Genomic DNA, 17232 nt, shown 5'->3' with positions numbered 1-17232 from the left:
TTAGGGACCATTTTCCCTACTACTCTCTGAAATAGGGGATTACACATGATTGCCATTTATGCATTAGCTGATACATAAATATTTTAACAGGATTATTCTCTCTGAGTAATATGTTTTCTTTTCAAATAATGCTAATTTATGATTCAGTCCCTAGTTTTGTTGAACAGTTCTTTAATAATTTTGAAGATCTGCGTTATTGTTTCTATATGCTGTTTGCCTCAGCAATCTCAAGGGTACTGTGTCCCAAGACTAATCAAACTGGAGTTGGGGTAGAGGGAATTATTTAATTGTTCAAATCACTTGAAAGAAAACAATGCAAAGCTTGAACTGACAACATCTATGTTCTATGTTGTTACAGCAAACACGTTAAAATCACGTTCAACTACTTCTATTAAAACAAGGTCATTCGTAAAACGGTAGAGCTTGCGACGGAGGGACCCCTCCTCTGAAACATAAGGGAGGAGGAGTGGTGCACTTAGAATGCTCTTCACGTTTCTATGTTTTCCTCGTCACTCGCATGACTTGGCCTTCTTTGAATTGCTCGAATTTTGTGGTTTGCAAAGCACACGCCAAAAATCAAAGCTATCACAATAACTGCTGGAATAATGGTTGCCGCCAGAACAGCTGTCAATGAGTTAAGACTGCTCCCAGAGTTCGTGCCACCGCCCGATTTGGGAACCATCGTCGCAACACCTTTGATTTCCTTACACACTCCTTGTACGCAAATTTCTGTCAAGTTGTTGCATTCATAACTATGTTGACAACGCCCAGGTTTTAGAGTCCCAACTTCTGTCGTACACTTGTTTCCAGTGCAGTTTTCTTGCTTCGAAATGTCGCAATCTCCGTCGTAAGTGCAATAGTTTCCACAATACTTTCTCCCAGAACATTTGCCGAAGCAGCATTTCCTCCCCCCGGAAGGAAAACAGTCTTGATCGTTAGAACATGAAGTTTCAGTAGAAATAGCGATTCTGGCTGTGATAAAAATATAGTGTGAAAGAATAAAAACATATAAATACGAACGCATAAGGAACACTTCCAGAAGCAATTAATTGAAATCAGGGAGACAAGCTTGAGACAAGAGCTCTATTCTAAACTGGCGTGTTTCCGTTACAGTTTATGCTCGGTGATATTATTTTAGAAGATTTCGAAGTTGATAGGAAGCCTTGCGCCGGTCGACAATGAATTTGCACGTACCTTTTGTTATTGTTTTATTTTGTAAACAGCTGCGAAGAGGGTAAAGATTATTTGAAGACAAATGTTTGGAGTCAATCCAAACCTCATGACAGCTTCACAATAGCCAATTTCCGAGTTGCCTTAAGCCTCTCTATCGAAGCGAGGCCTGGTGTAAAACCTTTCATTTGAAAATGAATTTAAATTGCATATGAATGAAATATCATTTTCATATGAAAGGATGGGCACTAAGACTCGCTTTAAGAAAGAAGTCAAAGGTAATTCGGAAATGGCCTGATATTGAATCAGCTTTTTCGTCGTTATCTCTTCGAACTGCAACTGCTGTTTCAAGGACCATAGCTCTAACAGTCTGGGTTCCCTGTGACAAACCTGGCAACAGACCAGTGACGCAGCGCGTGAAAACGGCGAGCAAAAAAAACTACACACTAGGCCCCTCTCCTTTTTTCGCTCGCCGTTTTTTGGCGCTGCGCCCCAACTAACTGAACGACTGAAAGAGGCTAAACAGTGGGACGAATTCATTATTGTGAGGACGTGACCAGTAAATCAAAACTTTTATTTAAAGCTTCTGACTGTACATGACTTTAATCTAAGAATACAAACAATGATGCTTAAAACTAAACAAGCGCAAAATCATGAAAAATTTCAATTCATGCAAAACCGAGTCAAAGAATTTTTTGCCGATTTCGCTATGTCATGCTATTTTTACTGAGTAAATGGTATTCCATAAATTTGGCGTTTACGACAGCCGTTATCAACAATGCGCTTATTTTAGATTTTTAAAATGTACAAGTTTTCGATTGAAAATTGAAAAAGGCAAAATCCGACAGTTTCTCGGATTGTAAAAATTAAACTACACAGAGCCAGACGCTGTAGTTGCATATATTACGAGTCAAATTGTGAATAAAACAAAGGAAAATGCAAAGCCAGTACTACGAGAATCTTAATTCTGGTTTTGATCACGTAGAAACCCAGATCTAATTCAGTGGTTAAAGCGTTACCTCATTCTATTTCCGTATACGTGTTGTTTTATCTTTGCGTTTCTGAAGCAATTTACTCTGTCAAAGTAGCATAGTTTTAGCCCGTTGTTGGTTTGATTGATTATCTTTTTCGCAATTCCATTGGTTTGAATCATGACAATTTTCCGGTGTTATAATTATCCATTATTGTCAGCCTCAGTTAGCCCTGCAGTGGAGTTAAGGTAAATTATGTTAATTTAGTCCACTGTATGTCGGCGTGGAAAATAAGCGATTGTTTAAATAATGCAGTAGTAGCTGTTCCTACATGAATGGGTTGTCAACGCTTTAGCACTGAGATCACGTAGTTGGCAGATAAATGTTTGAGAAGTTTTAAAACTAGCGCGTCCACATTCCTGTAATTCAAAATAAAGAAAAAAAGCTACGGACAGTTTAAGTATCTTATATATTCTCAAAGATATCTTACAGACAAACGGGGGCAAAGTAGCTTGAAAAGAGAATGTTATATACTTTATGGGGCTCAGCATTGCTTAAATTACAAAAAAAAAAAAGAATACCTTTAACGATGCTAAAATCTATTGTATTAATTTATAAAGCGCCTTGCTAATTCTTTACATTTCATGTTTACCGCACTGTCCCACCATTCCTTTCTTATTCTAGACAAGTCCAGTTCTGAACTACTTGGTGGTCACACCGGGCGGCTTGACGGCCTCATCATAACCTGGTGGTGGGTCATCCTTTCCTTTCACTTCTCCCTCGAATCCTAGCGAATCGTAAGACGGCAGAGCACCAGGAGCCTTATAAGGACAGGGCCCTGCTCCCGCCTCCATGAGAGTCGCGCCATTGCAAGCTGCACTTCCTTGCTGCATTCGAGGATCCGCGGTCGCCAAGGTATTCATTGGCATAGTTATCCCCGGCATTCCAGCTTGAGCAGCTTGGCGCGGGAGCGCGATGACGTTTGTAGGTCGCTTTCTGGTTTTCCTGAACACGAAGTAGATCAATGGCACAAGTGCAACTACAGCAACGAGACAGGATATCACAATAATTTTGCTTCCAGTTCGCCATGTTTTTACTGTGTGTCTGTATTTCTCAGATTCTTTTAAAGTTCCAATTTTCGAAGTTGGATCGGTCTCATGATCCGACCAAGATTTTGTCGAGTGGGTCGACTCGGGCGTAAACGTGGTCGGTGTGTCGTCCGCGTTAATCTTACAATATCGAAATCCTCTAATCTCTTTGCATTTCTCTCCGGCTCTGCAATCATTGTCGTTGACACACGGACAAAAATGATGCCAAATGCAATGGCCCACGCAGCATTTCCCATAGTGGCATTCGTTATCCTCGACGCAGTCTTTTGAGTAGACACCCAAGGTGAAACAGGAGATTAGGGCGAAGAGAAGCAAGAGCGACCAAACATTCATCATTACTTGTACACGAAATCAGGAAAAGTTTTTCGCCGATACGACGTCGTAAGACTAAACGACCTCAGTAAGTCTTGTGATGAATATGGAAGATGTTAACTCGTGGTCAGATTTTATTGAATATTTGTGTTGCCATGTGATTTTAAGGAAGAAACACTAGCCATCGCCAGATCTAATTACTACGGTTGGCCCTGTGGTTTCCTTGTTCCCAGGCCCCTGTTCAGCTCTAAGGGCGCAATTCTTTATTTAGCAACTTACGTTTCGCAAGAGAAGAAAATTGTTCACAATTCACTCCAAGAGGATAAAGCATACCAACTTACAGCTCACGAAAATAAACTCTCCACGAAACTTAGTTAATACAGTTACATTTAGGGGGAATTTCGAATGTATCAGGGGTTATTAAGCTTATAATAATTATTATATACTTTCGGTACAATGACCGATAATTTTAACAAGACTATTTTGAAAACTTTACAAGTCTTAATTCCCGGCTCCATACCAGATCTGTTATTTCATTTTGATGAAAAATAGTTTTTACAATTTGCTTTGCCTTGCTATTTGGCTACAAAGAAAACTGTATCAATTCGCGGAAGTATATTACAAACCCTCGTAAATAATCGTTTTGATTGGCCAAAAACAGAAATAACGCGAATTAAGTTTCCATGTCAACGAGAGCACAGAAAAGCTTACCTAAAGTTATGACAACGTGTGGCAACCAAATAAAGGGAAATACTTTCAGACAACATTCGTTCCCATTTCAAAGTCAGGGGTCATTCCACCAGTGTCACACAAACAAATAAACTAGCCTCTTCCAAGCGTTCAGTTAGTTGGGGCGCAGCGCGAAAAAACAATAACGGCGGAGCGAAATAAAGGAGAGAGAGAGGCTAATAAACAGGTCCTATTTACCCAAGCCAGTCACTGTTCGGGAAAGGAGCCCAAGGAAAGAAGATTGGATCCGAGAGGGCCAATAGCCTCATCCATTTTGCTACTTCAAACCGTAGAAAATTGAACCACATTGCAAGAAAAATGTTAAATTTTAAGAAAAACCCTGCGTGAATGAATCTGTTCAGGTATGAGCTCCGATTTTCTCCGTCACGCGACGATACGCACTGCAGGGTGACGGAGAGGGCGTCAGACCCGATTTGCTTTACTAACTGATCTACAAATCCACGGCTGACTTTGGGCAAATCCTGACTGCATCGTCATAACTTGGTGGTTCATCGATTTGTCGTTCAAATTCCAGTAAACTGTAAGGTGGCGGAGCATCAAGAGGTGATGAAAGAGAACGTTCATCCATAAAAATCACACTTGGACTCCCTGGTTGCATTTCATGGTAAGTCACGCGAGTTGTGTTCAGCGCGGTTTCTCTTGTCATTCTCGCTAGAGCATATCGTGATCTAGCCTTCTTGCATAAGAAGCATAGACATCCAATTAATAGTGATGCAGCAACGAAAGCCACTGCTACAATCGCTTCGCTTCTACTCCATGCGTTCTTTACGACATGTTCAGTCGATCTGTGATTGTCGACACACTGTCCGTCTGTACAAACTGAGCTTCCTTTACATTCACCGTCCCGTGCACAGTCGATAGGCTGTGCAGAGGTGGTGTCATGTGTTGACGAACGTGTAGTGGGCTTTGGAGATTCAGCCGCTATCGGCTGGCAGCGTAAATTTGAAAGAAAACAAGTCTCTCCAGACGTGCAATCAGCCTTTCTCCTACAAGGGCAGAACGTTCTCCAAGTACAGTGACCCAGGCAACATTTCAAACCGTGACACTGTTGATTATCATGACATTCATTTTGTGAATGGGCGCCACGAGTGTGGCAAATTAGACAGATGCTTAGCGAAATCCACCAAATATACATCAGCTCTGTGGCATCTCGGAACACCGAGACAGAAAGTACAAACGACTTGAGCACGTCTTTTGAGCAATAAAGGAAATGAGATACAGCTCTAGCTTGACCTTGTTACTCTTCGTGACAAGTTTCACTTCCTCATTCCACGCTCGGAGGCCAAAGTCACTCATGTGGAGACGTGGAGCGTTGTGTGACTTCGGAGACCGAGGAACGGACTATTACAAAGGTGATGGGGGTGGGGGGGGGGGGTGGATGGTGGGGGAGTATTTTTGGCTCGCATGAATTTTTTGCCTGTTGACTGTACAACATATTTTTTTCAACTGCGACCCTTTGCACGAATTTTTTTCAATTTGTTTCCTGCCATATTTGTCTGCGCGTGACGCGTTTGCTCTGGGCCTCTATGCGGTGGTCTTTCCTCGCTTGGTGGGACGGTCCAGAGAAAGTGTTGACGTTGATACCTGCGCCCAGGTCTTTGAGGGATTCTTTGCAACTGAGCGCTTGCTCTGACACAGTTCTCCGTACAGGAGCCGTTTGGGCAGTCGACTGTCTGGCATTCAAACCACATGGCCGGCCCATTTCGCTTGTGTTTTCTGCAAGAGGTTGTGTGCTCAGGATGCTGGTCCGTTACAGGACTTCAGTTCGTGTCTAGGATTTTATCCAACCACTTGATGTGGAGATCATTGTGCAGGTCCAGGAAATATCCATACTCCCCCCACAGAAGGGATTGGAATTTCCTGGGGGGTGGGGGGCTCTGTAAGACCAAAAAAATTAAAGAAATGTGTGAAGCTTTATTGGAATTTCCAGAGAGGTGGGGGGGGGGGGTCTTAGAAAAAGATCCCTTCCGTTGGGGACTATGGATATTTTCTGGACCTACAATTTGTAATAAGAATATATCTTGTAAAAAAGGGTTATTATTCTCTTATGGCGAGTTTGGGCCACCTGTGCTTTGCATAATATTTCTGCAAGTAAGCAAGGGATAAAACTGTAATGTATGGGAAGGGAGCAGTTCAGCCATATCTTATAACCTCCAACAGTATGGACCACTTGGCCTAACACAGTCAGACTATACTTTTCCCTACTCCACTCCCGCCCCCCCGCCTCCCGCCCAAACACTCCCCATCCTTGTTTATTCTGCAGGGGCCCGTTTCTCGAAGGTCCCGAAAAGTTTTCGCATCCAAAAAGCCATAGCAAAATCTCAAACCTTTTGACTACAGAGCTGTTTCAATCATATATTCTTAATACGAACAGAGGTTCTCTTCATACAAGAATTTTCAGACATATACACCTCTCTGTCTTTAAATACCAATTAACTAAAAATGGCTTTTCAGGCCCGAAAAGATTCCGGGGCTTTTGAGAAACGGGCCCCTGAACAATTAAGACTAATTACAGGTTATCTTTTTCTCCACAGAGTGGACACACCATAAAGTGACTGGTTCAAGTACTATGGATAAGATGCAAATTCATAACAGCACTTTGCTAGGGTTGTCTTAAGATTTTTTTGGCACTCTAGGAGTCAAAGTGTGTTCCCTACGATTACGTCCCTACGACCATAAGTTTGATTCTGCCGCTTTCCTGGGTCTGGTTCCCGAAGCTCTGGTTCCCGAAGCTCTAGCCCAGGAGGGGGGGGGGGGGCACTGCCATATATGGGCTATATAGGTATGTGCCGCTGTGAAGGGTATGGTTTTCAAGCAGTTTACTCTAAGATAGGGTATGTAAATCAGAGCGTTTGGGTCTAGAATAGGGTATCATTTTTCACAAAACTGACTAGTTGGTTGAAGATTTTATCTAGACTAAGGAAACCAGGAATTGCCACTCACAAATATAAAAAAATCAAATCGGCAAGTTTAAATTTACGCAAATCAGCCTCAACAGTGTCGATAGATGGGGGGATTTGGGGTGTTTACTCTAATATAGGGTAGCAAAATTCAGCTGAACTAGCTCTGGTATAGGCTAAGGGTTCCAGGGTCCCAGCGGCACATCCCCACCCGGAAATTCTCAAAGTACCCCCCCCCCCCAAGGAGCTCTAGTTCCTGAAGGTCTTCCCCGAGTTCGCAGGAAGGAGCGTGGGCTCATTTTCCTGTACGCCTGTTAATCAAGACTGCTTTTACTGGTGCTAAGACCATCCTACACAAATACCTACCCCTACCATACCCCTAATTAGTTGAACCCCTTTCAGTTCTGACCTGGCACTAAGTTTTACACATCAAGCTCTGAGAACATTTCAGGTATACTTTCAAAACTTGTGATTTATTATAAAAATATTAATCTTACATGTTTTACATCCAGAATTCCTTGTTACAATAACAATAATTATTCTCCTCTAGCTCTTTGAGATGTTACTATTTGACCAAAGATTAAACACAGAACTGAATATAAACATAGATACTGTTAATAAGAATATACAACATTAGGCAGTTACGTTGCCCACAATACTAAAGCACTGCTCTGGTTCGGGCCTAAAATTCTTGCAAATGCATGTTTCTCGGGAACAGTATATGACTTACATCTTATGTTATGTTTTACTATTTACATTATTCTAAAACCAAATATGAAAAATGTGAGTTCCTGCACAAGACTAGCATACTGTAACTTAGACACAAAGATTGCATGATCAGTTTACAGGAAAGTCAACTCACCCATAGTGTTGAACTACAGCGGAACTGACTTGAGAAGCAGCTTTCAACACAATCTATTGTTTTGGATAACATAGGCGAGGCCCCATTAGGGGGAAAGTCTAGGCTTAAATATCCCGTATCTGATCAATTCAACTTTTCAAAAAGTAATAATTTTCCTAATTGATATCCCAGGATACCTGTTCCAAGTGTCCTTTCTCGTTTCTTGTTTTATTTTTTGCCATTTATAAATGTAAAAACAGCACATCAAAGTTTACTATAGGCAAGGAAGTCCAGGATTTCCCCCAAATGTCTGTTATCATATTAATTTTTTACCTAGATATCCCATATCCCTAAACCTCATAGGTGATTTCACTTGGTTAACAGAAGTCTTGTCCATTTCACCATCACCCACACTGATACAATACAAAACACACATCAATTTCGTTGAAAATACCCACATTTCAAACCACTGTGCCGAATGGACATTTCAAAGTAGCGCCCTGTGGTGTCAGTGCGGATGGCTACTGTGCATTAGTGTGAAGATGATGTGAGTTGTCCGAGTCAGGAACTAGATTGTAGCAATGTGTTAATTACCCCAGGAACGTTAAAAACATCGCCCTGCCTATATGTACAGAAGCTGGACAGGTTTTGTGTTTTTCGTGCATTACGTGAGCTACGTGATGCACGAAAACTATAGCGCTGTAGTTACATATATTACGAGTCAAATTGCGAATAAAACAAAGGAAAATGCAAAGCCAGTACTACGAGAATCTTACTTCTGGTTTTGATCAAGTAGAATCCTAAATCTAATTCAGTGGTTAAAGCGTTACGTCATTCTATTTCCGTATAGGTGTTGTTTTATCTTTGCGTTTCTGAAGCAATTTACTCTGTCAAAGTAGCATAGTTTTAGCCCGTTGTTGGTTTGATTGATTATCTTTTTCGCAATTCCATTGTTTTGAATTATGACAATTTTCCGGTGATATAATTATCCATTATTGTTAGCCTCAGTTAGCCCTGCTGCGGTTAAGGTAAATCATGTTAATTTAGTCCACTGTATGTCGGCGTGGAAAATAAGCAATTGTTTAAATAATGCAGTAGTAGCTGTTACCACATGAATGGGTTGTCAACGCTTTAGCACTGAGATCACGTAGTTGGCAGATAAATGTTTGAGAAGTTTTAAAACTAGCACGCCCACATTCCTGTAATTCAAAATAAAGAAAACAAGCTACGGACAGTTTAAGTATCTTATATCTTCTCAAAGATATCTTACAGACATACGGGGGCAAGGTAGCTTGAAAAGAGAATGTTATATACTTTATGGAGCTCAGCATTGCTTAAATTACAAAAAAAAAAAAGAATACCTTTAACGATGCTGAAATCTATTGTATTAATTTATAAAGCGCCTTGCTAATTCTTTACATCTCATGTTTACTGCACTGTCCCACCATTCTTTCCTTATTCTGGACAAGTCCAGTTCTGAACTACTTGGTGGTCACATCGGGCGGCTTGACGGCCTCATCATAACCTGGTGGTGGGTCATCCTTTCCTTTCACTTCTCCCTCGAATCCTAGCGAATCGTAAGACGGCAGAGCACCAGGAGCCTTATAAGGACAGGGCCCTGCTCCCGCCTCCATGAGAGTCGCGCCATTGCAAGCTGCACTTCCTTGCTGTATTCGAGGATCCGCGGTCGCCAAGGTATTCATTGGCATAGTTATCCCCGGCATTCCAGCTTGAGTAGCTTGGCGCGGGAGCGCGATGACGTTTGTAGGTCGCTTTCTGGTTTTCCCGAACATGAAGTAGATTAATGGCACAAGTGCAAGTAAAGCAACGAGACAGGATATCGCAATAATTTTGCTTCCAGTTCGCCATGTTTTTGCTTTCCGGCGTCTGTATTTCTCATGTTCTTTTAACGTTTCAGTTTTCGAAGTTGGATCGGTCTCATGTTCTTTTAACGTTGCCGTTTTCGAAGTTGGATCGGTCTCATGATCCGACCAAGATTTTGTCGCGTTGGTGGACTCGGGCGTAAACGTGGTCGGTGTGTCGTCGATCGGACTTATCTTACAGTATCGAAATCCTCTAATGCTTTTGCATTTCTCTCCGGCTCTGCAATCATTGTCGTTGACACACGGACAAAAATGATGCCAAATGCAATGGCCCTCGCAGCATCTCCCATAGTGGCATTCGTTATCCTCGACGCAGTCTTTTGAGTAGACACCCAAGGTGAAACAGGAGATTAGGGCGAAGAGAAGCGAGAGCGACCAAAAATTCATCATTACTTGTACACGAAATCAGGAAGAGTTTTTCGCCGATACGACGTCGTCAGACTAAACGCTCTCAGTAAGTCTTGTGATGAATAAGGAAGGTGTTAACTCGTGGTCAGATTTTATTGACTATTTGTGTTGCCATGTGATTTTAAGGAAGAAACACCAACCATCGCCACATCTAATTACTACGGTTGGCCCTGTGGTTTCCTTGTTCCCAGGCCCCTGTTCGGCTCTAAGGACACAATTCTTTATTTAGCAGCATACGTTTCGCAAGGGAAGAAAATTGTTCACAATTCACTCCAAGAGGATAAAACATACCAACTTACAGCTCACGAAAATAAACTCTCCACGAAACTTAGTTAATACAGTTACATTTAAAGTGAATTTCGAATATATCAGGGGTTATTAAGCTTATAATAATAATCATATACTTTCGGTACAATGACCGATAATTTTAACAAGATTATTTTGAAAACTTTACAAGTCTTAATTCCCGGCTCCATACCAGATCTGTTATTTCATTTTGATGAAAAATAGTTTTTACAATTTGCTTTGCCTTGCTATTTGGCTACAAAGAAAACTGTATCAATTCGCGGAAGTATATTACAAACCCTCGTAAATAATCGTTTTGATTGGCCAAAAACAGAAATAACGCGAATTAAGTTTCCATGTCAACGAGAGCACAGAAAAGCTTACCTAAAGTTATGACAACGTGTGGCAACCAAATAAAGGGAAATACTTTCAGACAACATTCGTTCCCATTTCAAAGTCAGGGGTCATTCCACCAGTGTCACACAAACAAATAAACTAGCCTCTTCCAAGCGTTCAGTTAGTTGAGGCGCAGCGCGAAAAAACAATAACGGCGGAGCGAAATAAAGGAGAGAGAGAGGCTAATAAACAGGTCCTATTTACCCAAGCCAGTCACTGTTACGGAAAGGAGCCCAAGGAAAGAAGATTGGATCCGAGAGGGCCAATAGTCTCATCCATTTTGCTACTTCAAACCGTAGAAAATTGAACCACATTGCAAGAAAAATGTTAAATTTTAAGAAAAACCCTGCGTGAATGAATCTGTTCAGGTATGAGCTCCGATTTTCTCCGTCACGCGACGATACGCACTGGAGGGTGACGGAGAGGGCGTCAGACCCGATTTGCTTTATTAACTGATCTACAAATCCACGGCTGGCTTTGGGCAAATCCTGACTGCATCGTCATAACTTGGTGGTTCATCGATTTGTCGTTCAAATTCCAGTAAACTGTAAGGTGGCGGAGCATCAAGAGGTGATGAAAGAGAACGTTCATCCATAAAAATCACACTTGGACTCCCTGGTTGCATTTCATGGTAAGTCACGCGAGTTGTGTTCAGCGCGGTTTCTCTTGTCATTCTCGCTAGAGCATATCGTGATCTAGCCTTCTTGCATAAGAAACACAGACATCCAATTAATAGTGATGCAGCAACTAAAGCCACTGCTACAATCGCTTCGCTTCTACTCCATGCGTTCTTTACGACATGTTCAGTCGAGCTGTGATTGTCGACACACTGTCCGTCTGTACAAACTGAGCTTCCTTTACATTCACCGTCCCGTGTCTAGGATGTTATCCAACCACTTGATGTGGAGATTATTGTGCAGGTCCAGAAAATATCCATACTCCCCCCACAGAAGGGATTGGAATTTCCTGGGGGATGGGGGGTTCTGTAAGACCAAAAAATTTAAAGTAATGTGTGAAGCTTTATTGGAATTTCCAGAGGGGTGGGGTCGGGGGTCTTAGAAAAAAATCCCTTCCGTAGGGGAGTATGGATATTTTCTGGACCTACAATTTGTAATAAGAATATATCTTGTAAACAAGGGTCATTATTCTCTTATGGCGAGTTTGGGCCACCTGTGCTTTGCATAATATTTCTGCAAGTAAGCAAGGGATAAAACTGTAATGTATGGGAAGGGAGCAGTTCAGCCATATCTTATAAGCTCCAACAGTATGGACCACTTGGCCTAACACAGTCAGACTATACTTTTCCCTACTCCACCCCCGCCCCCCCCCCCCCCCTCCCGCCCAAACACTCCCCATCCTTGTTTATTCTGCAGGGGCCCGTTTCTCGAAGGTCCCGAAAAGTTTTCGCATCCAAAAAGCCATAGCAAAATCTCAAACCTTTTGACTACAGAGCTGTTTCAATCATATATTCTTAATATGAACAGAGGTTCTCTTCATACAAGAATTTTCAGACATATACGCCTCTCTGTCTTCAAATATCAATTGACTAAAAATGGCTTTTCAGGCCCGAAAAGATTCCAGGGCTTTTGAGAAACGGGCCCCTGAACAATTAAGACTAATTACAGGTTATCTTTTTCTCCACAGAGTGGACACACCATAAAGTGACTGGTTCAAGTACTATGGATAAGATGCAAATTCATAACAGCACTTTGCTAGGGTTGTCTTAAGATTTTTTTGGCACTCTAGGAGTCAAAGTGTGTTCCCTACGATTACGTCCCTACGACCATAGGTTTGATTCTGCCGCTTTCCTGGGTCTGGTTCCCGAAGCTCTGGTTTCTGAAACTCTAGCCCAGGGGGGGGGGGGGGGCAGGGGGGGGCACTGCCTTATATGGGCTATATAAGTATGTGCCGCTGTGAAGGGTATGGTTTTCAAGCAGTTTACTCTAAGATAGGGTATGTAAATCAGAGCGTTTGGGTCTAGAATAGGGTATAATTTTTCACAAAACTGACTAGTTGGTTGAAGATTTTACCTAAACTAAGGAAACCAGGGATTGCCACTCACAAATATAAAAAAATTAAATCGGCAAGTTTAAATTTACACAAATCAGCCTCAACAGTGTCGATAGATGGGGGCATTTGGGGAGTTTACTCTAGTATAGGGTAGCAAAATTCAGCTGAACTAGCTCTGGTATAGGCTAAGGGTTCCAGGGTCCCAGCGGCATATCCCCACCCGGAAATTCTCAAAGTACCCCTCCTCCCCCAGGGAGCTCTAGTTCCTGAAGGTCTTCCCCGAGTTCACAGGAAGGAGCGTGGGCTCATTTTCCTGTATGCCTGTTAATCAAGACTGCTTTTACTGGTGCTGAGGCCATACTACACAAATACCTACCCCTACCATACCCCTAATTAGTTGAACCCCTTTCAGTTCTGACCTGGCATTAAGTTTTATACATCAAGCTCTGAGAACATTTCAGGTATACTTTCAAAACCTTGTGATTTATTATAAAAATATTAATCTTACATGTTTTACATCCAGAATTTCTTGTTACAATTCTCCTTTAGCTCTTTGAGATGTTACTATTTGACCAAAGATTAAACAGAGAAATATAAGCATAGATACTGTTAATAAGAATATACAACATTAGGCAGTTATGTTGCCCACAATACTAAAGCACTGCTCTGGTTCAGGCCTAAAATTCTTGCATATGCATGTTTCTCAGGAACAGTATATGACTTACATCTTATGTTATGTTTTACTATTTGCATTATTACAAACCAAATATGAAAAACGTGAGTTCCTGCACAAGACTAACATATTGTAACTTAGATACAAAGATTGCATGATCAGTTTACAGGAAAGTCTACTCACCCATAGTGTTTAAAAATAAGTAGAACTGACTTGAGAAATAGCTTTCAACACAATCTATCGTTTTGGATAACATAGGACAGGCCCCATTAGGGGGAAAGTCTAGGCTTAAATATCCCGTATCTGATCAATTCAACTTTTCAAAAAGTAATAATTTTCCTAATTGATATCCCAGGATATCTGTTCCAAGTGTCCTTTCTTGTTTCTTGTTTTATTTTTGCCATTTTTAAATGTAAAAACAACACATCAATGTATATTATACGCAAGGAAGCCCAGGATTTCCCGCAAATGTCTGTTATCATATTAATATTTCACCTAGATATCCCATATCCCAAGACCTCTTAGGTGATTTCACTTGGTTAACAGAAGTCTTGTCCATTTCACCATCACCCACACTGATACAATACAAAACACACATCAATTTCGTTGAAAATACCTACATTTCAAACCACTGTGCAGAGTAGACATTTGAAAATAGAGCCCTGTGGTGTCAGTGTGGATGGCTACAATGCATTGGTGTGAACATGATGTGAGTTGCCCAAGTCAGGAACTAGATTGTAACAATGTGTTAGTTACCCCAGAAACGTTAAAAACATTGCTGTCTATTTGTACAGAAGTTGGACAGGTTTTTTAAAATACTCCGTGTCCAACAGTCAAAATTGTTTTTTGAAAATTTCAGTTAATAATATCAAATCCTTGTTTGTGTGGCTGAATACTTCACTATTTCCACCATAGTGTGAATTTTGGTGAGCCCGCCACCCAGTATACCCAAACAAGGATTTATAATGTAGCCCAAATGACCGGCAGCCAAAACATTTTTGTAGTTTAGGCTAAATAGCACTCCAGTTAGCCTAAAATGCACTCCAGTTTGCCTGAATAGCTGTCCGGTTAGCCTGTTTATGGTTAGCTTTCAATAATGCTAAGGGTAACACGATATATACTTAAAAAATTCCAAAAGCTGCCGGCAGGTCGCGGTGGCGTAGACCGGTCATGAGTATCACTTGCCATGCCAACGACGCGCATTCGATTATTCTTGGGATTGCCTGTCACAGTCTTCTTTAACACTGTTTTACTTTATGAAAAATTTTTAAGTCTCACTGCCAGACACAGAGTATTTTAAAAAACCTGTCTGGCTGCTGCACATTATAGCCACAGCATAAAAACATTGTAACAGTCGGAAATAAATTGGTCAAAGTTATTTGCGCAAGTTGAGCATCATGACTGGGTTAAACCAGTCTGACTTGTACCAGATTAGTTGACTACTCCATAGTATGACTGTTGACTGGTATGAAACTCGTACACAACCGAGTTACTCAAAAATATCATGTTTGTAAAACTTAAAATTATTACTTCAACAAAACCGTTTTTTTTTTCCCTTATGATACTGTGATAAGTGCTGTCCTTTATTGAGGTAATCGCCTGGTCGACTATATCTAATCTCTCGGACGAATGAAATCTACACCAGAGCCATTGTAGAATTCCCAACAGCCTCGTCATAACTTGGAGGAGGTTGTTCCTCGTTTTCATTTCGTTGCTGAGGCTCGAAATCCAGTGTACTGTAAGGTGGCGGTGCACCAGGAGGTAAAGGAGGAGAAACTTCGTTTACTTCTAGCACTGCAATCACGACACCGCCATTAGAAACAGCATTTCTTGGTGGCCGCATTTCATGATCAGTGCCGTGAGCCGTATTTGTGGCTTCCCCTGCCACTCCTGTTCTAGCTTGGGCATTTCGCGTGGCGAGTACAGGCGGTTTTCTGGCTTTCCTGCACATGTGATACAGACATGAAAGGACTGCCGCTACAGCGGCGAAAAAGATGATTCCAACGATTTTGGTTGCGCTCCATGACAACCCTCCTTCATCGTGAGTAGTGTCGTAATGATCGTAGTCCTCGTGGTCTACACACTGTCCGCCTATGCATCTGGTGTTTCCAGAACAGTCACTATCCCAATAGCACCGGTCGATATCTGGCAGCGTGTATTGTTTGATTGAGGTAGGAAAAGCTGAGAACCATGACCAGGTCGTTGGATCAGTCGGAGTTACGCATTTCCCCGAGTAGGTGTCACATTCATTCCCGTATGAGCAATCAACATCACTTGTGCACCCTCGGTTGCAAGATGATCGCGAAGTACAAACAACACAGCACACTTGGCTTTGATCACACTCCGAATCATCGTTGCATAGTGACTGTGAATGAACACTGCAAGTGAAGCAGATTAAGGCCAAAGAAAGCGAAAACGACCAAATATACATCAACTCTTTATCGAAATTGAAACTACACAAAGTGCCACACAACTGCTTTGCACGTCGCGGAAATGAAGCGACAGATGACGAAGTAGATTTTGTTCATGATTCGTTCGAACCAGTACACGTCACAGCTGCCATGGAAACTGGTAAAATTAGAAAATGGTGTAATGTTTATTTTTCGGCTAAAGTTTACAAAACACGACGGCGATTTATAACCTTTTTATTGAAGGTTTCTGTAGAGTTGCCCGTGTTGATAGATTCGATTCCAGATATTCTGAATATTCGGTTCACACCTGCGGTCAAGTTGTGAAATTTGTCAATGTTTTATCTAGTTACGTCGTCACGCTATGGATGGTGAATTTTCAGAAGAGAAATCGCGAAAAGGAAACACTGGGACGGGACTCGGGAATGGTGGGGGTCGACATGGGGGCGGGAACCCTACGGGAAGGCAAATCCATACGCGGGAAGATAAGATTTCACTGTGGTGGGAGGTCACTTTGATATCAGAGGTGATATATTAAAATTCAGCTTGATAGCGAAGCCTAGGGGACACAAACAAAAGAACTGAATAAACATGTCATTCAATTTCCTAATTTGTTAGTGTCAAACTTTCTGTTCGGAAGCCAGTTAACGCTAACCCAGGATTAAATGTTAACCGATGTATAAATAATTTGTTCTTGTACACAACTGCTTTTGTTTTGACTAGTTTGAGATTTTCAAACTCAAACCAGAAGGCCAAACAATATACAGAAAATCTGACCGCAAAGTTACAAAACTTACCCGTAAATCCTCGAATTACCGCCAGGGCGCTCATTTGAAATTTAGGAGAAGACGGGGGCCGCTTATTCGAGGGGGCTTTTAATCGTGGCGTGACATGATCAATTTTTTAATACATCATCTGCGCGTAAACAACAACATAAGCTGTTTATCGATATGAAAAACTGAAACTTAAGTTTAAATCGCGGCACCTTTAGTATTTGTAATTTTTTTTTTTCAAACTGAACGTGTTCACAAACTGAAATATTGTACAAATCTATTACTACACGACGGAAACTATACATCCTTTGTTGTCTCAATCACTTGTCCACAACATGGGGGG

At 41.5% G+C, this 17232-nt stretch overlaps 3 protein-coding genes across 3 annotated transcripts; all 3 read right to left on the bottom strand.

Moving 5' to 3' along the window:
* Positions 1-1725: 1725 nt before the first annotated feature.
* Positions 1726-4743, bottom strand: LOC149111558 (uncharacterized). Its single transcript, XM_089289067.1, has one exon. It carries the CDS (start codon positions 3584-3586, stop codon positions 2843-2845), a length of 744 nt encoding a protein of 247 aa, XP_089145193.1. The 5' UTR covers positions 3587-4743; the 3' UTR covers positions 1726-2842.
* Positions 4744-7657: 2914 nt separating this feature from the next.
* Positions 7658-11990, bottom strand: LOC110058426 (uncharacterized). Its single transcript, XM_089289066.1, has one exon. It carries the CDS (start codon positions 10324-10326, stop codon positions 9535-9537), a length of 792 nt encoding a protein of 263 aa, XP_089145192.1. The 5' UTR covers positions 10327-11990; the 3' UTR covers positions 7658-9534.
* A 1500-nt stretch (positions 11991-13490) lies between these two features.
* Positions 13491-16214, bottom strand: LOC110062622 (uncharacterized). The gene has a single exon (XM_020769563.2). It carries the CDS (start codon positions 16137-16139, stop codon positions 15345-15347), a length of 795 nt encoding a protein of 264 aa, XP_020625222.1. The 5' UTR covers positions 16140-16214; the 3' UTR covers positions 13491-15344.
* Between the last annotated feature and the right edge of the window lie 1018 nt (positions 16215-17232).

Source organism: Orbicella faveolata, unplaced genomic scaffold (genome assembly GCF_042242905.1).
Source record: "Orbicella faveolata isolate gen_17 unplaced genomic scaffold, um_ofav_v1 contig_2, whole genome shotgun sequence".
NCBI classification, from domain to species: Eukaryota; Metazoa; Cnidaria; class Anthozoa; order Scleractinia; family Merulinidae; genus Orbicella; species Orbicella faveolata.
This window is presented reverse-complemented; position numbering and strand designations above follow the sequence as displayed.